The sequence below is a fragment of the Hylobates moloch genome, unplaced genomic scaffold, assembly GCF_009828535.3.
Source record: "Hylobates moloch isolate HMO894 unplaced genomic scaffold, HMol_V3 SCAFFOLD_4, whole genome shotgun sequence".
Taxonomy (NCBI): Eukaryota; Metazoa; Chordata; class Mammalia; order Primates; family Hylobatidae; genus Hylobates; species Hylobates moloch.
In genome coordinates this window covers 95,271,510-95,295,070 of record NW_026652279.1, presented here as the reverse complement: position 1 = coordinate 95,295,070, position 23,561 = coordinate 95,271,510, and the positions used below count along the sequence as shown (strand labels likewise).

The following is a 23,561-nucleotide window of genomic DNA, read 5'->3' as shown; positions in this document are numbered from 1 at the left end:
ATTATTAAATTTTCATCATAATCAGCATTATAAGAAGTAAATATGTTTATAAGAGAAAATACTTGTTAGAAGTAACCAGATATTATACTTTGCTTCAGTTGAGCTTTTAATTGATATAATTGTAAATTCCTGCTTATTATATCATTTTTGTGAAAGTGAGAACTTACTTATTATAAAATCTAGTAAAGGTAATTTAGGAAATTTAAATTGATTAGGCTTTGTGTGAGAAAATAAACCTATGTAACAAACCTGCACATTGTGCACATGTACCCTAAAACCTAAAGTATAATAATAAAAAATAAAAAATAAAAATAAAAAAATAAAAAATAAAAATAAAAATAAAAATAAAAACAAACAAACAAAAAATAATAATGTGAAAATAATAATTTTATTTATACAAGATTTAGGTTTCTTTTCTTTTTTTTTTTTTTTGAGATGGAGTCTTGCTCTGTTGCCCAGGCTGGAGTGCAGTGGAGCTATCTTGGCTCACTGCAAGCTCCGCCCCCCGGGTTCACGCCATTCTCTTGTCTCAGCCTCCCAAGTAGCTGGAACTACAGGCGCCCGCCACCATGCCTGGCTAATTTTTTTGTATTTTTTTAGTAGAGACGGGTTTCACCATGTTAGCCAATATGGTCTCGATCTCCCGACCTTGTGATCCACCCGCCTCGGCCTCCCAAAGTGGTGGGATTACAGGCGTGAGCCACTGCGCCCGGCCAAAATTACCATTTCTATTGTTTTAAATTACCCATTCTTAGCTTCTTTTCTGTGTTTATCTGAATGAAGGATTAATGGTATATATTTTCTGAAATCCTGTCTCTTGTTCTCTCTTTCTCAGGACACAGATATGTATTATATAGGAAATGACACTCCTGCCATGGCCAGGACATCAAACCTTAATGAAGAGCTTGGGCAGGTGAAAAAGCCTCTTTGGGAACTTTGGGAATGGTGACATGAGCATGAGGGGACATGGGTGTTAGCAGAAGAACCATGGAAAGATTTTGCAAAAATACTTCTCCATGAACATGGCTAGAACATCTGAAGAGCTATATAATACTTTTGAATGTGCCAGTAAATATAAGTGTTACTCAGTTTTGTCTTGCTTTTTGAGACATGGCTATGTCGTATCACCCAGAAGTAACCTGAAAAAAAGAAAAAAGAAGTAATATAAAAAATACAGTGCAACATCATTTGGGACCCTTAAAAAAGTATTATCAGAAGCAAATGACAGGGAAAATGATGACTAAGATACTCAGATATTGAGTAACCCTACAAAACGTGTGGGGGCCAATTTAAAGGACATGCATTTCTCGCATGTTCCGGATTTTGTCTCTGGAATATTCTAGGGAACCGTATCTTTTCCACCTTTACCCCTGAACTCCTCTTGCCTTTACTAAGTTGTGCTTTGCATTATGTCTGTGTCTGACATTGAAATTCCTGTAAGGAATAACTTCTTTTTAAATGTTTTATTGAATTTAATTTATTTTTTTCAACTTTTACTTTAGATTCAGAGGGTACATGTGCAGGTCTGTTATGTGGGTATATTATGTGATGCTGAGGTTTGGAGTATGAATGATCCCATCACTCATGTACCTGAGCATAGTACCCAACAGTTTTTCAACGCTTTCCCCCAACCCCATCTAGTAGTCTCCAGTGTCTCTTGTTTCCATATTTATGTCCTTGAGTATGCAATGTTTAGCTTCCACTTAATAAGTGAGAACAAGTGGTATTTGGCTTTCTGTTCTTGCATTAATTCTCGTAAGATAATGGCCTCCAGCTCCATGCGTGTTGCTGCAAAGAACATGATTTCATTTTTTTTCTGGCTGTGTATTCCGTGGCGTATATGTACCACATTTTCTTTATCCAATCCACTGTTGATGGATTGAGTCCATGTCTTTGCTATTGTGAATAGTGCTGTGATAAACATGCTGCATGTGTCTTTTTGCTAGAACCATTTGTGTTCTTTGGGATATATACCCAGTAATGGGATTACTAGGTCAAATGGTAGTCCTGCATTAAGTTCTTTGAGAAATCTTCACACTGCTTTCTACAGTGGCTGAACTAATGTACACTCCCATCAATAGTGGATAAGTGTTCCCTTTTCTGTGCAGCATTGCCAGCATCTGTTGTTTTTTGACTTTTTAATGATAACCATTCTGACTGGTGTGAGATGGTATCTCATTGTGGTTTTGATTTGCACTCCTCTGATGATTAGTGATGTGGAGCATTGTTTCATATGTTTTTTGGCCACTTGTATGTTTCTTTGGAGAATGTCTGTTCATGTCTTTTGCTCATTTTTTTAATGGGGTTGTTTGATTTTTGCTTGTTCAATTGTTTAAGTTGCTTATAGATTCTGGATATTAGACCTTTGTCGGATGTATAATTTGCAAATATTTTCTCCCATTCTGTAGTTTGTCTGTTTACTCTGTTGGTAGTTTCTTTAGTTGTCCAGAAGCTCTTTAGTTTAATTAGGTCCTACTTGTTGATTTTTGAGGGCTAACCTCTTTTAAATGCCTTTTGCCATTAAAGATTTTGATTTCATTTCATACACCCTATTCATACCCACCAGGAACCCTAAGGGGAGGGTGCTGTACCTTCATTTTATAGAGAAGGAAAGGAGTAACTTATCGAAGGACACCTGGTTATTCAGTGTCAGACTGGGGACTTCGGGTTGTCTGTCGAGTTCTGGCCTTCCCAAGTTTCCCTGCCTGGTGAAGGCACGATACCATGTTGCATCTCCCCTGCTCCTCATTGTCCTTCTGTGAAAATGCAGGCGACATGGCTCATTGATCTGAGGGTTAGAAAAACTCCCTTATGGAGGTAGGCTTGCTTTCTTTGTTTTTCTTTCCTTGAGGATAGAGTGAATTCTGTGATGGTTTGTGTATCATTTTTGAGTTTATTGCCAGAAAACTGAGGCTCAAATTTGTAGACTAAAATAGACCTTTGTAGACAAAAAAAAAGCAAGTGATTGTGTTTCTTTGATATAATTTTCCAAACCTACTTAGAGTTAATTTTTGTCTTTATCTTTCCTTAAATTGTGTATGTTCATATAAGTGCTCTAAATTCTTAGTATAACAGGATGGATTGTTATTACAGAGAATGTCCTTGGCACAGAGCACAAATCCTCCCACTGCCTTTGGGGCTCTGGTCACAAAGGGCTGGATACAGCACCCAGAACAGGCCTTGGACCTTGGGCTGTCAATCCTCATTTTTTTTTTCACTTATGTTCTCTCATTCCAGAATGGCTTTGTCTTTTCCTTTATCTGTTGGTAAAATCCTTCTCCTGTGAGAATCAGTGAGTTCTTGGTGCATATCAGGCTAAATTTGCCTCCTCTTTGAACTCTTCTTCAGTTTTCCGGGCTTGGTTAGTCTGTCTTCTATGTTCCCATAACAGTCTTCCAAACATAAATACAGTAAAATAAGGGGTATAAGCGATGTAGTGTCCATTTCTCTCTGGAGACTTTGTGAGGGCGTGGGTGTGCCCTATACAGGTCTTTGGTTGCCTTTGTTAGTTTAGCACGGTGTGCAGTATATAACTGTTTGCAGGTGTCATTGAACTGGACCTGAATAATTCAAGGATTGAAAGTGTTCAAGAAGTACCCATGGATGCTTCAATAGTTCACCCTAATTGAGGATATTGGAAAAGTTTGCATGGGGAAGAAATTTTGAGTTGGAGCTTTAAAGATAAGTTAAAATTTAGTAGGCAAAGTGATAGCAAATCTTAATAAGCCCTTATTATAAAATGTTCATTTAAAATTTTTTTTCGAGATGAAGTTTTGCTCTTGTCACCCAGGCTGGATTGCAATGGCGCGATCTCGGCTCATTGCAACCTCTCCCTCCTGGGTTCAAGCGATTCTTCTGCCTCAGTCTCCTGAGTAGCTGGGATTGCAGGCACCTGCCACCATGCCTGGCTAATTTCTTTTGTATTTTTAGTAGAGATGATGTTTTGCCATGTTGGCCAGGCTGGTCTCAAACTCCTGACCTCAGGTGATCCACCCACCTTGGCCTTCCAAAGTGCTGGGATTACAGGTATAAGCCACTGCACCTGGCCTTTGGTTTTTTTATACGATATTTTAATTTTCTTAAAAATGCAGAAAGAATCCTGCTTACTTAAAGGCAGATTCTACTAAATTTTCCATACCCCTAGACTTACTGCATGTAAAAACTTGTTTAAAGTATAAATTACCCCTAGGGTACTAAATTATATTTAGATGTAGTGTTTGACTTCTTTAGGAGCTTTAATAACTTGAAGTCGCTTTGATTGTTTTCAAAAAACTTCCCAGTGTATGTTTATATTGTATCATTAAGAAAAATTACTGAGTAAGCAATTCATATAATCAGTCCTTCTTCTATACAACAGTAAAACACTGCTTCCCTAGACCAGCTCTCTGGGATCTCTGGAAGGTATCTAGCACTCAGCAAGTCCTGACGCCTCTTTGGAAGACCACTGAGAAACTGGAGTCTCCCCTCGAGGCAATTCTGTTAATTACTCTCCCTCGCTAATCCATGACATAATTTCTCAAATGTTAGGTGTAGAATGATGGTGCATATCATTCAGTAGCGCATCATTCAGTCAGAGCTCTTGTTGCCGCTCCCTCTGCATATTTCACTACACTTTGACTATATAATTAGTTATGGAAGGTTTGTAAGTGGTCTAAACATTAAAGTATTAATATGTTTTTTGTTACTAATTTGCTTGCTTTAAGGAAATCTACCCGTTTCATACAGGTTTTGAAAAATATAGAAAGAAAGACTTCATTTGTTGATCTTTGTATCTCAATACTTCCTTATGTATATTTCTTTTATTCTTTGATTTAGGTGAAATATCTCTTTTCTGACAAGACTGGAACGCTTACATGCAATATCATGAACTTTAAGAAGTGCAGCATTGCCGGAGTAACCTATGGGTCAGTGTGTTTATCATTTACTGAAAATTTGCTTCTTTCTTTCAAGAAAAAAGTTTATTTTTAGCTACTTAGTCAAATATCTTGACTTTCTGATGTTTTGAAAGGATAAAGATCCTTTCAAAAAAAAAAAAAAATCTAAATCCTTTACAATGGATTTAGATATGTAGTTACTATGGAATGTGTTTGTAACTGAATGGATCCCAAATTAAACTCTGAACAGTTAAAACATGGTTTATTTCAGATTGGGCACAGTGGCTCACATCTGTAATCCCAGCACTTTGGGAGGCTGAGGCAGGTGGAGTGCCTGAGGTTGGGAGTATGAGATCAGCCTGGCTAACATGATGAAACCCTGTCACTACTAAAAATACAAAATTAGCTGGGCATCGTGGCATGTGCCTGTAATCCCAGCTACTTGGGAGGCTGAGGCAGGAGAATTGCTTGAACTCGGGAGGCAGGAGTTGCAGTGAGCCGGAATTGCGCCACTGCACTTCAGCCTGGGTGACAGAGTGAGACTTTGTCTCAAAAAATTAAAAAAAATAAAAAACAGACAACAGCAACAAAAAAGGTGGTTTATTTCTGCAAATATTAACTTGGTAAGAAGTCCCTGAGAATCTGTAAGTTTGTATATCTAAGCTAAGAATTAGATCAGTTTTGATCAGAATGTCTGTCTTTTGATCACAGTTTTGTGACCACTCTGTTTTCCCTTTCTCTGGCAGTCACTTCCCAGAATTGGCAAGAGAGCCATCCTCAGATGACTTCTGGTAAGTAGATTCTAGCACTTCTTGACACTTTAGTGGAAAAGCCTTTGGAATGATTTTTATTTATTTCTTTACATTTTTAGAGACAGTCTCACTCTATTGCACAGGATGGAGTGCAGTGATACAGTCATAGCTCACCGTAGTCACAAACTCCTGGATTCAAGCGATCCTCCTGCCTCAGCCTCCTGAGTAACTAAAACTACGGGCATGCACCACCATGCCTGACTAATTTTGTAATTTTTTTGTAGAGATGAGGTCTCACTATGTTGCCCAGGCTGGTCTCAAACCCCTGGCCTCAAGCTATCCTCCTGCTGTGTCTTCCCAATGTGCTGGGATTACAGGTGTGAGAAACCAGGCTCGCTCTGGAATAATTTTATTAGCATTTCTTACCTGCCTATTTTTGTATGTAAATAAAAGTTTCATATATGTTGTTTTGAAAGAAAACCAGATAAAATTTAAGGATGAACATGGCTTTAAAAGTCCAGGGATACTATAGGACTTTTAACAAAAAAATTGACTGCCCTTGGTTCAGTATTTCCCACTCACTCCCTATTCTCCGGAGGCAGCCAACCTCAGTGCTTGTGCTTTTTAAAAAATTTTATTTTTATATTTCAAAATAATGTTTATAGTAATTTTTAAATTAAAAACATTTAGGCCGGGTGTGGTGGCTTACACTTGTAATCCCAGCACTTTGGGAGGCCAAGGCAGGCAGATCACTGGAGGTCAGGAGTTCGAGACCAGCCTGGCCAACATGGTGAAATCCTGTCTCTACTAAAAATACAAAAATTAGCTGGGTGTGGTGGCAGGCGCCTGTAATCCCAGCTACTCGGTAGGCTGAGGCAGGAGAATCAGTTGAACCCGGCGGGGGGGCAGAGGTTGCAGTGAGCCGAGATGGCACGACTGCATTCCAGCCTGAGTGACAGAGTGAGACTCTGTCTCAAAAAAAAAAAAAAAAAAAAAGACAATTAAAACAAAAAAAGAAATTAAAAACATTTAGACATTGTTTGACTTTTTACCATGGAAGGTGAGAGTTTATCTCCTACTCTTGCTCCACCCCCTTTGGAAGCATTTCAGATTTTCTGTACCTCCTTAGGCATATGCCATTTCAACCATGAAGCTTAGGGCAGGTTTTTAAATTTTTTCCTTTTTTTTTTTTTTTTGAGATGGAGTCTCGCTCTGTTGCCCAGGCTGGTGTGCAGTGGCATCATCTTGGCTCACTGCAAGCTCTGCCTCCCGGGTTCACGCCACTCTCCTGCCTCAGCCTCCCGAGTAGCTGGGACTACAGGCGCCCACCACCACGCCCGGCTAATTTTTCGTATTTTTAGTAGAGTGGGGTTTCACCATGTTAGCCAGGATGGTCTTGATCTCCTGACCTTGTGATCTTCCCACCTCGGCCTACCAAAGTGAATTTTTTCCATTATTTTGGACTTTCAGTGGACCACTAGTGGGCCATTTCTGTCTCTGAATTTCCTCTTCTTAATTCTCAGAAGTGTCTTTGTATTATTTCTATGATAATTTTCCTCCTCTCCAGCTTCCCTGTTCCCCGTGCATCTCTTGATAGTCAGATATTGAATGTCTTGGGTTCATCCTCCAATTTTGTTATCGCTCTGTCCCATTTTCCATAGTTTTTTTGTTTTACTTCCTGGTATTTTTTTTTCACCTTGATCTTCTATCCTTCGTCATGAGTTTTCCGTATGATCTCACTTTCAGTTTTCGAAAGCGTTCCCCTAACCTTGCTTTTGCATTCCGTGTTTTCTCTGCCCTCCTCTCCCACCCTCCCTACCGCCCACCCCTGGTGTTTTGATTTATTTTCTATAGGCTTTCTTCAAAAACCTGGTGGTCATTAGCTGTGTGCTCATATATTTTTATTTCTTTTTGTGTAAAATATGTGTAACATATTTATCATTTGACTCTTTTAAATGTACAATTCAGTTGCACTAAATATATTCATAATGTTTTGCAGCCATCCACACCATTCATTTCTAGAACTTTTTCATCTGAAACCCTTATCTATTAAACAAAAATTCTTTGTTGCTGCCTGCCTCCAGACCCTAGTAACCACCATTCTGTTTTCTGTCTCTATGATTTTGCCTGTTCTAGGTAGCTCATGCAAGTGAAATTGTACAGTATTTGTGTTTTTGTGTTTGGCATATTTCCCTTAGCATGTCTTCAGGGTTCATCCATGTTGTAGAATATGTCAGAATCTTCTCCCTTTGGAAGGCTGAGTAATATTCAATTGCATGTATATGCCACATTTTGTTTATCCCGTCATCTGTTCATGGGCATTTGTGTTGCTTCCACCTTTTGGCTACTGTGAATAACACTGCTGTGAACATCAACATACAGGTATCTGTTTCAGTTCCCGCTTTCCATTCTTGGGGGCATATTCCTAAATATGGAATTGCTGGGTCATATGGTAATTCTGTGTTTGACTTTTTGAGGAAAAACCATGCTATTTTCCATAGCAGAGCCACCATTTGACATTCCTGCCAGCAGTGCACAAGGGTTTCACTTTCTCCACATCCTTGCCAACACTTGGGATTTTTCAGGTTTTGTTTGTTTTATAATAGCCATCCTAATGGGTATGAAGTGGTACCTTATCGTAGTTTTGATTTCTGTTTCTCTTATAAATGGTGATGCTGTCTGTCTGCACGTGTTTTAAAGCTTATACACAAGAAACCTGACTGCTAGGGCTGTGTGTGGAGTGGGGCCACTGTGGTTGATGACTGATTGCCTGCCTGGAGAATGGTCAGCCAGGACCCACTATTCTATTAAGGGATCACTAGATGTCAGTGTCTGTGGGTCTTTCTTGTCAGCTGGTCAGCTTTCTTTTCATAAAAAGAACTTTCTAGTTTCCTGCCAAGGGCTATAAATTTGGTCCAACTGTTTTGGAAGCTGTGTGGAGGCAGTGGGCCAGTGATTGTACCTTTCAGCATATATAGAATTTCACTTAAAACTCTGTTTTGGGAGGATGCCCTAGCCTGTCCACATGTGTGCCTGTGTGCCCAGTGTGCCTGGGCTCAGGACTACTCTGGTTTAATTTCTGTAAAAGATAAGCATTTTTTTTTTTTCTGGCTGTGGAAGGTTCAGTTGTCTGGCTGCCTGGGATGTGAGGATTCTTGAAGGCTGAGTGTTCCTCAAGCAGATGTGGAAGCTATGCTGTCTTTCTCCTTCCCTGTACCTCACAGGTGCCTTGTGCTGCCATTTGTTCCACCTTCCCAGCACTCTGTTGAGGGCATCAGCTTGCATTTTAGGTGCTCCCCCTTGCAAGCTGTTGGTTGCTGTTTTCTGTGCTGATACGTATTTCAAGTTAAGACTGACATATACTCTGCTGTCGTGTCTTCTTTCATTGTCTTTGTCTTGACAACGTTGAAGATTCAGGAGGAGACCAGGTGCAGTGGCTCACGCCTGTAATCCCAGCACTTTGGGAGGCCGAGGCAGGTGGATCACCTGAGGTCAGGAGTTTGAGACCAGCCTGATCGACATGGCAAAAACCTGTCTCTACTAAAAATACAAAATTAGCCAGGTGTGATGGTGGCCATCTGTAATCCCAGCTACTTGGGAGGCTGAGGCAGGAGAATTGCTTGAACTTGCGAGGCGGAGGTTGCAGTGAGCCGAGATCACACCATCGCACTCCAGCCTGGGCAACAAGGGTGAAATTTCATCTCAAAAAAAAAAAAAAAAAATTTCAGGAGGGAGTGGAGATAAATGAATATATAGTTGATTCTTCACATTTTCTTCAGTGTGATAGCTCACAGCCATCATATTGTTTCCTTTCTTGTAATTATTTGTTGTCTTCCTTCTCCTACATATGAGCTCTGGCCGTAAATGATTGCATGTATACAGTGCAATATTTACTCTTGTTTTATTTGCTGTGAGCAGACACTCTTGGAAGTTTTCTCTGGTAGAAGTGACTCAGGGGCCAACTGAAATGACAGTCATAGTCTTGATCCCTGGCTTCTGTTTCTTCTCCTTGTAACTATTGTTCCTTGTAACTGTTGTTCTCGTAAATATTTTATTTATAGAAAACTCCAGGATTAATTTTTTTGAGGTTTGAAATAATAATACAGAATTCCAAGTCTTTAATTTAATGTGAATCCCTATAGGACTTTAGGTATGGTTCTTCTTGAAGGAAGATTCTTTCCAGGTTTGGGTTAACTTAACAGAAACTTTTGAATTGAATAAATTTTCTCTGTTCTCTCTTACAGTCGGATGCCTCCTCCCTGTAGTGATTCCTGTGACTTTGATGACCCCAGGCTGTTGAAGAACATTGAGGATCGCCATGTAAGTGCTCTGTTTTACTTCGAAGACAGCAAACAGCTTACGGTGCAACTTTCTTTTATATATGCGTGTAGTATTTTGCAAGTTGCAGTTTTAGAGCCTGGGAAAAGTCTCGACTTGATGATGTGAGTCCTTCTGAGAAGTGATCTTAGACAAATGCTTTGTGGTGAACACTGTGCATAAATTAGTGTATTTAAATACTTGGTGATTTTGTAAAGTAGCACACCAAGATCAAGACGAGTTTTGCCACATAATTCTGTAACAGTTCCAATTGCTGTTGCTTTGTAAGATTTCTGCAGTACTATTTTGTCACAGTTGTGAATCTAAGAGGCCAAGTGTAATTGCATATCCTTTGACTAGGATACTTTAGGAAACAAAAGTAAGATATATATGATAACAGGTAGCATTTATTGCATTCTACTGTGTGCCAGACAACTAACATATATTTCTTTCAACACTCTAGTCAACATTTGAATCACATCTGGGAGGTGACAAGGAAGTTAAATAAAAGATTAAATTGGTGAATAGTTACCCAGCACATAAATGTAGAAATGAGCCTTAAACCTCAGTCTGCTAGATTTTTTTTTTTTTTGAGATGGAGTTTTGCTCTGTTGCCCAGGCTGGAGTGCTGTGGCGCGATCTCGGCTAACTGCAAGCTCCACCTCCTGGGTTCACGCCATTCTCCTGCCTTAGCCTCCAGAGTAGCTGGGACTACAGGCACCCGCCACCACGCCCGGCTAATTTTTTGTATTTTTTTTTAGTAGAAACGGGGTTTCACTGTGTTAGCCAGGATGGTCTTGATCTCCTGACCTTGTGATCTGCCCATCTCGGCCTCCCAAAATGCTGGGATTACAGGCGTGAGCCACCGCTCCCGGCCCTGTTAGATTTTTAACTATGACATCACACCACTTCAAATCAGTATTAACTGCAGAATCACATCAATTCACTGTTATTTTGTTATTTATTTATTTTTAATTTTTCTATAAGGGAAAAATTGTATTGAGGAACAGGTGGTATTTGGTTACATGAGTAAGTTCTTTAGTGGTGATTTGTGAGATTTTGTGAGATTTTGGTGCACCCATCACCTGAGCAGTATACACTGTACCATATTTGTAGTATTTTATCCCTTGCCTCCCTCCCACCCTTCCCCCAAAGTCCCCAAAGTCCATTGTATCATTCTTATGCCTTTGCGTCCTCATAGTTTAGCTCCCACATTTCAGTGAGAACATACGATGTTTGGTTTTCCATTCCTGAGTTACTTCACTTAGAATAATAGTCTCCAATCTCATCCAGGTCACTGCAAATGCTGTTCATTCATTTTTATGGCTAAGTGGTATTCCATCATCTCTCTCTATATATGTATGTATATATCCACTCATTGATTGATGGGCATTTGGGTTGGTTCCACAATTCACAGTTGTGAATTGTACTGCCACAAACATGTGTGTGCAAGTATTTTTTCCTCTGGGTAGATACCTAGTAGTGGGATTACTGGATCAAATTGTAGTTCTACTTTTAGTTCTGTAAAGAATCTCTGCACTGTTTTCCATAGTGGCTGTTCTAGTTTACACTCCCACCAGCAGTGTAGAAGTGTTTCCTGATCACCGCATCCATTCCAACATCTACTGTTTTTGATTTTTTGATTATGGCCATTCTGCAGGAGTAAGGTGGTATTGCATTGTGGTTTTGATTCGCATTTCCCTGATCATCAGTGATGTTGAGCATTTTGTCATATGTTTGTTGGCCATTTGTATATCTTCTTTTAAGAATTGTCTATTCATTTTCTTAGCCCACTTTTTGATGAGATTGTTTGTTTTTTTCTTACTGATTTGTTTGAGTTCGTTGTAGTTTCTGGATATTAGTCCTTTGTCAGATGTATAGATTGTGAAGATTTTCTCCCACTCTGTGGGTTGTCTGTTTACTCTGCTGACTGTTCCTTTTGCTGTGCAAAAGCTCTTTAGTTTAATTAGGTCCCAGCTGTTTATAGTTGTTTTTATTGCATTTGCTTTTGGGTTCTTGGTCATGAAATCCTTGCCTAAGCCAATGTCTAGAAGGGTAATTCACTGTTATTTTAAAGGCTACTCTGAAAAATGCCAACTTAGAAAATTATTCAATGATCAAAGCATTTCACAACTAGTTAACTCAGTATAAGTTAGATGTAATGTGATTAATTTTTTTCTGAAAAAATTTCTAGATTTAAAATTAGGTAAACATGAGCAAAATTAAAACTTCATCTTTCCAAATTTCCAAAATTTTAAGAGACAGATATATTTAAAACTTTTTCTAAGTTTTCATGAGGAAATCCTACTTTTCTCTATTGCAGTTAGTGCCCATTTGTTGCTAGCACTTCTGAAATGTGAGTGTATAAGGCTCACACACCCACGGGCTGTGATGCTGCTATTCCGACTCAGTTCTTGGTGAGGCTGGTGAAGTGGTCCAAGCCCACAGAGGATGCTGCTGGATTCTATGTTCTGTTTCAGTCACAGACAGCTACAGAATCCTTTCTTGGATTCTGATCTTAGAGGTAGATCCAGCTACTAGGCTAAAGGTTCTCCAAGCAGAAAAGTGGCGCCTCTGAAGAATCTCTCTGCAGGAAGGTGGTTTTAATCAAAGATGTCAAAGAAACAAGTGTACTTTGAGCACTTGAGAGGAAACAAGTGTTTTCAAATAGTATTCAGGTCGAGGGTAACCACAAAGGTGGGCAACTGAATATGTCTGTTCAAGTTGGGATGGTGAATGGAAAAGGAGAAAGTGGCAGGGTGACATAGGAGCTCCAGAGACTGCTCTTGGTCCAGTTTCCCGAGTTTGCTTTCCTAGATCAACAAGGAGAAAGTAGCAAAGGAAATAAGATGAGCACCATGTATGGAACATCACAGAATTCCAGTAATGCGCTAGGAATAGCAGCAAACTATTGGATCCCCATTTACATCAGAGACTCATTTATTTATTCACTCATTTCATAAGCAGTTTAAGGACCTCATTTATATGAAATACCTTGCTCTTGGTACTAGGGGAAGAGATGAATAAAAAACACTCAAGGGATTCCTGTTCACAGGGGAAGCAGACATGTGAAATTCTTAGAAGCCATTGTATGCTTCTGCAGGATAGGTAAGGTGCAACTCCCTGAGGAGGTGATTTTGGTTTGTGTAGACAGAGAGGAATCCCTTTCTCTTTGGTGACTGTTGTGGCTACCATAACTGTTGACATGTGAGCAGTGTATTTGCACTGACATAAAGGTGGGATGCCATAGAAACCCAGTGGCTTGGGGCAAGTCCTTACTTGGAGAAGAGCTTCTCTGGAGACCCCTACATGCTACTGGGATCCTAGTGTTTGAAAGATTTCAAAGCTTGGTTCAGTTAATTTCTGACTCTCACAGGTGTTCTTTCCAAAGCTGGCCTGGGACTGGTGTTTTGGGTTCCTGTGAGGTTTTGGGGTTTTGACTGTTCATCCCACACTCTTCTTGAGCCTGTCCTCTGTTGATGTTTGAATGGAGATCTGAGCACAGCTAATACCTCTCCCATTGCCTTCCCCTACCCACTGCTTTTTTCTGACTCCTCCTTGGTGTCCATGGTGAGTGGAAAGAACTTTAGGAAGAAATCCCACTGTTTATATAAGTTAGTGATCTTTCTTCTTCCTTCCTTTCCTCCTCATCGTCTGCCCTCCTGAGCCAAATTTCTTTTTAGTTTAGTGGGAAAGGCATTGAGAGTAGGGACAGGTGCAACCTCTGTGAAAAGGAGGCCCTGCTGTGGGGACATTGTGATGACCATCCAAACACAGAGACTTCAAGGGCATTTTAATAATCTGGATACTCATAGTTTCAGTACAAGCATAATGAGGAATTGATCGATTGGTTTGGGTATTTATTTTCTAAATTTTATTAAAGCCTCCTAGCCTATGTGTACCATTTTTAAGCTTTCTTGGATCCTTGAGGCCTTCTGAGGTACTCTTCATCTTAGCTACTATGTTAACTAAACTCTTTGACATTTAACAACTAGCTGCACTGCAATAATGAAGACCATAGAATAGGCTCAAATATTTTTCTTTGGGGAGATGTGGGATTGAATTAAATGTACCCATTGGAGGTTTTTAAGCAGTTTAAACACAGGGCCTATTAGATTACTTGTTCATTTTGCCAAAATATGTTTGTGTAGAGGGAAGAAGTATTTGAGGATTTGCAGCTGCACATGCCCCACATTCTCATCTAAATTGTCTTGGGACTATTGACTAAAATTAAACCATTTAGTCCAAGAAAACCCTTACTTTCCTCCCAAGGGAATACTTCCATTTGCTACAGAATTTTCTTTTTTCCTATGTCATCATTTCAAATTTTCTGGGTCCTTTAGGACTGTGTTAAGCTTTGTATGGGCTGATAGCCAAGATGGAATTTGGCTCTTAGAGAACCAACCTATGAGAAATTTCGGAGGACAATTTATGCAACCCCCTGCTTACATTGCTAACCAGTGTGTGGGATAAATTTTCAAAGGTTCACCAAGGAAGAAGATATAACTTTCTTTTGAATCATTATGCCTAAGATTTCTGAGCTTGAGTCTTCAAGAAGAAATCACTTATATATGTATATGATTTGGATAATTTGTAGCTGCAATTTTGCTTGCAAAACAATTTTAGACTTGTATCATTTTCTGCTGTTTTAAATTCACCGAATAAATAGAAAATATTCATTTCTAGATATATGGCATTTTGTACACATTACAAGCTGTTAACTGAAGGAAAAATATTGTATCATTCTGTTTCTATGAGGTACATACAATAGGCAAATTCATAGATACAGAAAACAAAATAGAGGTTACTGGGGGATAGAGAGAAGAGAGAATGGAGAGTTATTGTTTAATGGGTATAGAGTTTCTGCTGGGGAAGATGAAGTTTTGTGTATAGATAGTGGTGATGGCTGTGTAGCATTGTTGAATGTATTTAAAATGCCACTGAATTTTATACTTACAAATGGTAAAATGATAAATATTACATGTATAGTTTACCACAATACAAATTTTTAACATCTAAGAAGATACACACACACACACACACACACACATATACACACATGAATATAAGCATCCATAGGCTTCAGATTAATTTTGTCTCTTCTCCCTAATTTATTATAGAATGCAATAGGAAGAAAACCAATGATAGGTTAATTTTATTTTAGGATTTAAAAAAAATCTTCATGGATTTTGTCTGGCTTACCATTTGAGGTAGAAGGCTCTATTTGTGTGTGCAATTCTTTATAACTCTTAGAAAATATCTCACTACTAGGTTTACTTATTTGTAAAATCTAAGACACTTTTTATGTTGTTTCATTATGGGACAAGGTTATGTTCAGGATTGGAAAGTTCTCAGGTACAGGGAAAGGCAATCTTGAATTGAAGCTAAATTCTCACATAAAGTGCTTTTGGGGAAAATTTCTTACCATTTTTGCAATGCAGGCCTTGAGGAATGTGTAAATTCCTTAAGCTCATGACTTTACTGAACTATAATATAAGGTGCCTTTTCTTTTCATGATAAGAAGTAGCCATGTGAATACTTTTGGTTTGCTTCCATAAAATTCTGCTCAAGTCACATTCACAAGACAGAGAAGAAACTAAAAATATTCTTGTGGAAGTCGTCATTCATTTATGACTAAAAAACCAGAAAACTCCATAAAAAGAGGAAACACATAGCTGCTTCCTTCATATGAAGATATAAATCTATCTCAATTTTATAGCCAGTTGCCTATTTAAAAGGGATGCATTAGAACACTGACATTAAAATAACCCCAGGACAAGGAAGCTTGGTTATCACCCCTGCCTTGAATGTAATTCTAGAAGTGCTAGCTCATGCAGACAGGTGAACATTGAAAGTTTATATATTGGGAGGAAAAGGGAAAACTTCTCATTTGTGGGTGATATAATTGTCTACATTGAAAACCTAGGATAGTCAACTGCAATTCAGAGAACTAGTAGGAGCTCAGTGACAATTGGATATTAACTTACAAAAATCAATGTTTCTACTTACATCCCAACAAGAAACTACTGTAAAATGTAATGGAAATAAGATTCCATTCATAATATAAAAGACAATAGATAAAATGCCTTACACAGTACTTCATGTACAGTGGTCACTGAAATAATTTTTGAGCAAATAAAATAATAGACATATGCTAGGTCTTATATTTAGAATATTTAGAAGCTTTTAATACATAGGAAGACACACTGTTTTCTTAGATGGGAAGACAGCATTATTTTCCCACTAGTTATAAATGTGCTCTAATCCCAATAAAAAATTATATGTTTTTTTCCCAGAGAGAATAAAAGAATTTTATTAAATACATATCCAGGGCAATTCTGGTTTTTGCTGCTGTTCAATATTAATGAGCAAGAGATGCACTGCTTTACAGGTGTTGAGAGATTATAAACTTAAAGAATAGACACTGTATAGAACAGATGTCGGGGCGGGGAATGGGAGCCTGGAGATGGGAGCATCTTCTGTTTATGCGGCCTGAGGTACAGCAGTGAGGGAGGCAGAACAAATGCTTCCGGAGGATCTTGCCAGAGTGAGGCAGCAGCACGTGGGTGAAGCAGAAGCACAGGGGAGGCGGAAGCAGAGGGGCACGTGGATGCACGCGGTGAAGTGCAAGCACGTGGGGAGGCGGAAGCACGTGGGCAAATGGAAGCACGTGGGCAAGGCCGAGGCTCCTGGGGAGGCAGGGTGTGCGGAGGTAAAGGAAGGCTCTTGCCTCTTTTCTCTCCCCATCTCTGGAACTAAAGCGCAGGAGCTGCATTCCAAGAGAAACCCAGGGATTAGTGCGCCTCGGGAGAACCGGCTTGGGGACTCCAGACCAGAGCGGTAGGAGGGGGATCTGAGGTCCATATTAAGGACCTCTACCCTGTCCTACAGGGAGCAGTAGGATGACTGGATGTCAGTTGGGGATCTGCTTGTGTGAGCCCTGGTGCCTGTTGAAGGTGTTGTATCTGACAGTAATCCCACCTCACGTTTGCAGCCCACAGCCGCTTGCATTCAGGAGTTCCTCACCCTTCTGGCCGTGTGCCACACGGTTGTTCCTGAGAAGGATGGAGATAACATCATCTACCAGGCCTCCTCCCCAGGTGAGGGCTCTGGCCGGATGCGCCGTGCTGGCCCCTTCTCAGGAGACCTGGGTGCTGCAGTTATTCTTGGAGATGCTGCCGTGTAGTCCGCCCCATAGACCCGGCTGTCTGCTGTTGGCCTCACCCTGTGGCCAGGCTGTGGCTACAGGTGCAAAGCCGTAGAGAGCCCGGGATGGTCTCTCCTGACTCTCATAACCCTTTTTTTAACAGCAAAGGGAGGACCCCGGTTATGTTGCATCTCCCAGCAGAGGTGATTGGGCTTGACAGAGCTCTGAAGAAAGAACAGAGCTGGCTTCTTCCTCATCCTCCCCACCTCATAGATTTTCCACCTGCTGGGGAAGCTGTGCATGGGTTACTCTTTACCCGCTTCCTGGGGCTTGGGAATCCCACAGCACAACTAAAATACTGCCTTGCTCAGAGGAGATGTTTGCTGGGAGTCATGGGACTATTACTTAGGTTTATTGGAGAGAATTTGCTCCCAAGCGAGAATAGCAGGAATAGAAATCATTCTTGTCCTGGTGAATTAGCATAGATCCAAGCCTCCCATCTAACAGGAGTGCTCATTTCAGAACCCTGGTGGTAGGAAAAGCAAGTGCTTCTTTATCCCGAGTCTTTACTACTGTGCAGATAACACCAGGCCTCCTTCAGTAGAGCGGATTTTGTTAATTTGAAAAGTGACACTAAACAGAATTCTGTCATTACCAGTGATATGTCAATGTTTCACCAACTCCCACTTGACAGATGAAGCTGCTTTGGTGAAAGGAGCTAAAAAGCTGGGCTTTGTCTTTACAGCCAGAACACCATTCTCAGTCATCATAGAAGCGGTGAGTAACACGCATGTGCACATTTCAGATCACTTGCTTTTGTGAAGATTGCGCGTGTGAAATGGCATGTCTATTGTAAATATGATAGCTAAATTTCTCTTTCAGTGAAAAATTAGACCTGTGAAAAACTGGAGTTAATATGATTATATTAGCTTGTTTGAGTTGTTTTGCATTGCGGTATTGTTTTGCCCTTAAAGATGCTTTTCCACGTCTTTCATACACTGATGTGAAATTATTTGTAGCAAAGAACTTCGCAAATCTACTCTTTGTTCTATAATAATTGGGAAAATAACTTAGCGGCCCACTTGTCTTTGAGGGCAGGTTCTACATCTCTTTGTAGCCTCAGAGCCTAAGAGTTCTTACTCAGTGAAGCCTCACAGTCCATTGGGCTTCAGTCTCTTCAGCTGGGAGAGGAGTCAGAGTTAAGATCTCTCTCTCCCTTTTTTTTTTTGAGACAGGTTCTCACTCTGTTGCCCAGGCTAGAGTGCAGTGGTGTAATCTCGGCTCACTGCAACCTCTGCCTTCCAGGTTCAAGCAATTCTCCTGCCTCAGCCTCCCGAGTAGCTGGGACTGACTACAGGCACGTGCCACCACACCTGACTAATTTTTGTATTTTTAGTAGAGATGAGGTTTTGCCATGTTGGCCAGGCTGGTCTCAAATTCCTGACCTCAAGTGATCCACCCGCCTTGGCCTCCCAAAGTGCTGGGATTACAGGCGTGAACCACTGTGCCCAGCTTTGATCTCTTTTATCTATGTGAGGGATACCCCCCCTGTAACTGGAGTCAAGGGGTTTACACATTTTCTGATTTTTTTCCGAGTTTCCCTACCTACAGACCAAAGGGAGAAATTTGTTGATAGGAAAATAATTATATCAAATAGGAGATCAAATACAGACCCTTGGAATGGGCAACAGGGGAAAATCATGGTTACGACTGGTGAGGCAGTGGTGTTTTTCATGATGACCGGTTAGAAGGGCTGTTTTATTGTTGTCTGGATTGATGATAAGGGTCTGGGGCTAGTCCCTGCCATCCTTTGCCTTTCCCTAGTCCTCCATTTGGGGAAGACTCAGGGATTATAGTTTTTGGCTTTATGGATGCATCCTTAAATCCATAGACCTTTAATGCATTTGAAATTCACTTCCAAATGGTATAATAACTTCATATTGTTCCTGACTTGGGAGTACTTTAGTAAGTTTTTTCTTTTAGTTACATGCAAAACCCATAACATATCATATCTTATACAAAGTTCCATTTATTGGCATCTTCAGTTTCTTATGGAGTACAGAGATGAGATCATGTGATCATGTTTACTTTTACTATGCTTATTTTAGTCAACAGAGGGAATTTAGCTTTGGGAAATGTACCATCATTAAAAGTGGAATGAAGTACTGATTGAATATAGAATTTCCCGTACAGAAGCTTTTTTAAAAATGAGATCTTTTTCCCCTCTTCAGCTGGAGGAGAATTTTAATCTGAACTATAGGTTTTTCAGTTGTGTGGGTGCTGCCGCATGCAAAATGGAGGTTGGGGGTTGGGGGGCTTGGATCATATGTGGGAGAGACAGAAGAGAACAGGTGCTTCCACTTCACTCACGATGCCAGATAAATGTGGAACCTAGAGAGCCTATTGGTGTTGTCCTCCTGGTGTTATATGCTGCATTGACACCTCTTTGTTACCTCATTAAAGTTTTAAGGTCATATTTCTGGGGGTCACAAAAGACTGCCTGATTAGTTAGGACTCATAAATAACAATAATAAAAAGAATCCTGTTCAACCATTCATCAAACCACCAATTCTCAAATTATAGGTTTTGCATATAAGTAAAAGAAAAAACTTACTGCAGTACTACCAAGTCAGGAACAAATTCTCAAATTCCTACATATTTACATGAAGTGTCCTTGCCAATAGTCAGAACAGCCACATCCATGGGCTGCACGTGGACGTGGTTGATATAACTGTGAGAGAGGGGGTGGCTCCTGGGAGTGGCAGCCCTGGTGCTGGGTGGTGGTAGTAGCACTGGGTGTCTTCTGAATGGGGATATGATGGAAAGTTAGGACAGGCTGTGGAGAAAGGGAACTCAGAACTCGTGGATCCAGAGAGGTGAATAAAGATTGATGAAGACTGGATGAAGTGGATCATTAGTTGTTTTGTAGGATGCAAAGAGAAGGAGTGGAGAGCTGTGGGTGTGAATAAAGATAATGATTCCGTCATATACTTGGTAATTTGAATGTGTTACTTCATTGATTACTTCTCTGAGCCCTAAGAGATGAGTGCTTTTGCCATGCACAAGAAAGTCACACACTTAGAGGCAGAAACTGGATTCAAACTCACATGTATTGGATGCCAAAGGCCACGTTCTTTCCACTGTGAAGTGTTGGGGAAATGGAAAGATTAGATTAAAAATCTGAAAATAGCATGCGCACCATCTGGAATTTTTAGATGGAAAAAATTGTGAATATTGACATTCTAACTTGAAAGAACCCAAAGAAAAAGAGCGTTTGATTGATTGCTCTGAGACCAGGTACAGATTCACCATCTCTTATCTGCAAATTCGAAACCCAAATGCTTTTGAATTCCAAAAGATTTTTCCTAAATTTGGTGAATAGTTATTTGGCAGCAAAACCTAATCAGAACTGACATGAAGCTGTTTATGGTCTTTATGAATCTCATTTCCTGATATGCATACATTTTGCTGTAGAAAGCGGATGTGTTGTGTACCAGCATGTTACCCCAGACCCTGCTGGGGACATTATGGTAGATGGTCTAGAATATGTGTATATAATTTGTAAAATCCTGAATTCAGAAACATAACTGGGCCAAAGGTTTCTGACGGATGTGCAGCTGGTGTCCTTTATCTCCATCTCTTGGAAGTGCCTACACCAGCCAACTGTTAGCACTGAAGAGACATGAGAAGCTTCCACCAGAAGAGGGAGCTCCGACCCCACCAGACTTGTCGGAAAACAGTACATGTTGCAAAGGGTTAGAAGGTGGGAAGAGAGAGAGAGAGCATATGTCTGTTTATGCTTGGGAGACAATTGCTTTGAGATTTTAATGCTTTGCACCTCGGGTAAGAGCCTATTTTTCTTCCTTTAGATGGGACAGGAACAAACATTCGGAATCCTTAATGTCCTGGAATTTTCTAGGTATGTTTCTCTTTCATACATTTGAAATAAAATAATTATATTTATTTACCAACTTCATCAGAGTGTTTACATGATTATATGGTATGATTCAATATACTACTTAAGTATTAAATATAATAAATGTATCTCCATAAACTCTCTTCTCCTTGAAATTTGTGACTTTCATTAAAGAAAGTGAAGTAGGTTATTTTTCTTTGTTTTATTCAAGAGAAATGCTCTACTTCCATGTCCTCCTTTTTCTTTAGATTTCCAGAGCCTGATGTTCTTGCATCAGCAGCTGCAGACATGTCTGAATAGTTTGGAGCATGTGATGAGGGCATTATTTTCGTTGGCGTTTCCCAAGTCCCATGAGGTCATTCCTCTTGCTCCATCTGAGCACTCCTCTGGAGATCTGAGAAACTGACAAATGATGACAGATGAGATCAGTTCATCCCATTAGAGGCTGGGTCCATGTAGGGAAGTTTTCCTGGACTTATTCGGAAGCTTTCTTCCCCAGTACAATTTTAAAAAGGAAGACCCAGGAATATTTGTTGGACTTTTTTGTTCACATAGAACATTCATAGTTTGTTATAAGGAAACATATCTTAATTTTTTGTTTCTTTGCCTCTTTTTAACATGCAATTGTCAGTACTAAAGCAAAGTTCTGTTGCTATCTCAAAGGCATCTTTTCCTATTATTAAAATTAGGTGGATTTTTGAATAACCTTTGTTAAACAATTCACAAATTGTTTGCTGTGTCTGCTTTATAAACTATTTTTAATAAGAATTAGTTTTTTATCTTTGTGTAGGAAATACTTTCCAGCCCTAGTCTTTAGTTTTAGGATTGCAGGCTTCGACCTGAAACCATGGGGAGGGGAGGAGGGATGGCTGATGACGGTGGTGGCTCATGTAGGAGGTGGTGACAGTGTCCCTGTGTGTGGAGGTGAGCGACGTGCTAGGCATCTCTCCAGCCTCATCTTTTATTGGAAACTGTGCAGTGCCCTGTGATTACAATAACTGGGACCAGCAGTTATTGGACAGGCAAGGAGGAGGAGAAAAGGGAGTTAGATAAAAACAGGTGAATATGGATAGAGACACAAGGATGTATTAAAATGTATATATGGGAGAATAAGAAGGAACAGAAAGATAATTTGTGGTTATAGTGGTGAGTCTATTTCCTTTTCATGGAATCATCTCGTTCCCAGTGACACTTAATCTTGATAATACTCCCTCGAAGTAGTTGCTTTACACATTGAGAAACTGAAACACGGATTTCAAGAACTGCTAGGAGTGCCCACCTCTAAGGCAGTTGAGAGAGAATGCAAATCCAGGTCAGCTAGAGCACTATGGGTTAGGATGTGGGAAATCAGCTCTCTCCCAGAGCTGAAGAGAGACTCTCCCCCACTCTTAGAGACTTACAGTCCATTGGGAACAACCATACTGAAAGGCCACAGAGATGGGTGGTCTAGGGCCCTCTGTAGTTGGAGTAAGCTTCAGGAGGATGAAATGTTGGCAAAGGAGGATCAGAATGTGTAGAAGAGGAGAATGGTGAGTCCCGTGTGTGCTCGAAGCCTGGTGGTGGTGCATGGGAGGGTTGGTGGGAGATGAGGTGAGGCTGCACAGGTGGATGGACAGCAGTAAGAAGAATTCAGAGGTGGTGGAGACTCACTGAGAGCTCGGTGGGTGAGGATGGGCCATGAGGAAAGACGTGTGAGGAAGTGTAGATGCTGCGGTGAGGGGAGAGAGAGTTCCTTGGTGCTGAATTGGGAGTGTTCTGCGGATTTCTGATTTCTTTCTACTCCAGTTAAAAGATGACACAGGGAGGAGCTTCCGAGTTAAGTGGATCGATACGGAGTCTCCCACTTTCCTACCTACTGGGCAAGTTACTTGATAGCTTAGAGGTGGAAAATAAAGAATATTTTTAGAGAGTAGAGTCAGAAGTCAATCAGATGTGGACTGTCAGTGCTGGAATTTTCCTTTTCTGTTTTTCCTACTGCAAATAGCGGTGCTAGTCCATTTTCATGGCAGGGAAAGAAATAGGCTTATGTTCATTAGATGTAAATAAAAAGAGTAGGAGATACACAGTTAGGTCCTACTTTGAAGAAAAAGGCCTGGAAAGATAGATCTTGGTCATTTTTAGGAGCCCAGACCACCTTTTGTTTTGACTGGTGTTCAGCTGTGGGACATGCATCCTGTAAACAGACCAATGATGACTTTTTTCTTTTCCACTCTCCCAGTGACAGAAAACGAATGTCTGTGATTGTTCGAACTCCTTCAGGGCGACTTCGGCTCTACTGTAAAGGGGCTGTAAGTACCGGAGAAGCGTTGTGCATAGCAGAGTTCTTGGCAGCTTTGTTAATCTGCTGCTTTTCCTAACTGCTTTCCTCATCATTCGCTGATTGTTTGTCCAGAGTTGAAAGACTCTTTCAGGTAGGCTGTGAAGTTGACTTAGTAGTAAAAGTCCACTGAAGATAATGGTGGTTCAGGGCAGTGTGGCAAAGATGGTCAGTGAAAACTTACTTTTAGCTGATCGTTGGTTTCAGAAACAGTGACTCCATGTGTCATGCAAAATCC

General features: G+C 40.3%; 1 protein-coding gene across 2 annotated transcripts in view; it reads left to right on the top strand.

Annotated features, from left to right (window-relative positions):
* ATP8A2 (ATPase phospholipid transporting 8A2) overlaps positions 1-23,561 on the top strand; it is a 713,978-nt gene that overhangs the window by 192,385 nt on the left and 498,032 nt on the right. For both annotated transcript variants that reach the window (XM_032150616.2, XM_032150617.2), the window contains exons 13-20: positions 836-913; positions 4,816-4,904; positions 5,621-5,665; positions 9,871-9,946; positions 16,938-17,043; positions 17,785-17,867; positions 20,960-21,009; positions 23,225-23,294. In XM_032150616.2, the coding sequence (XP_032006507.1) occupies positions 836-913; positions 4,816-4,904; positions 5,621-5,665; positions 9,871-9,946; positions 16,938-17,043; positions 17,785-17,867; positions 20,960-21,009; positions 23,225-23,294 (597 nt within the window). The remainder of the gene's footprint in view (positions 1-835; positions 914-4,815; positions 4,905-5,620; positions 5,666-9,870; positions 9,947-16,937; positions 17,044-17,784; positions 17,868-20,959; positions 21,010-23,224; positions 23,295-23,561) is intronic.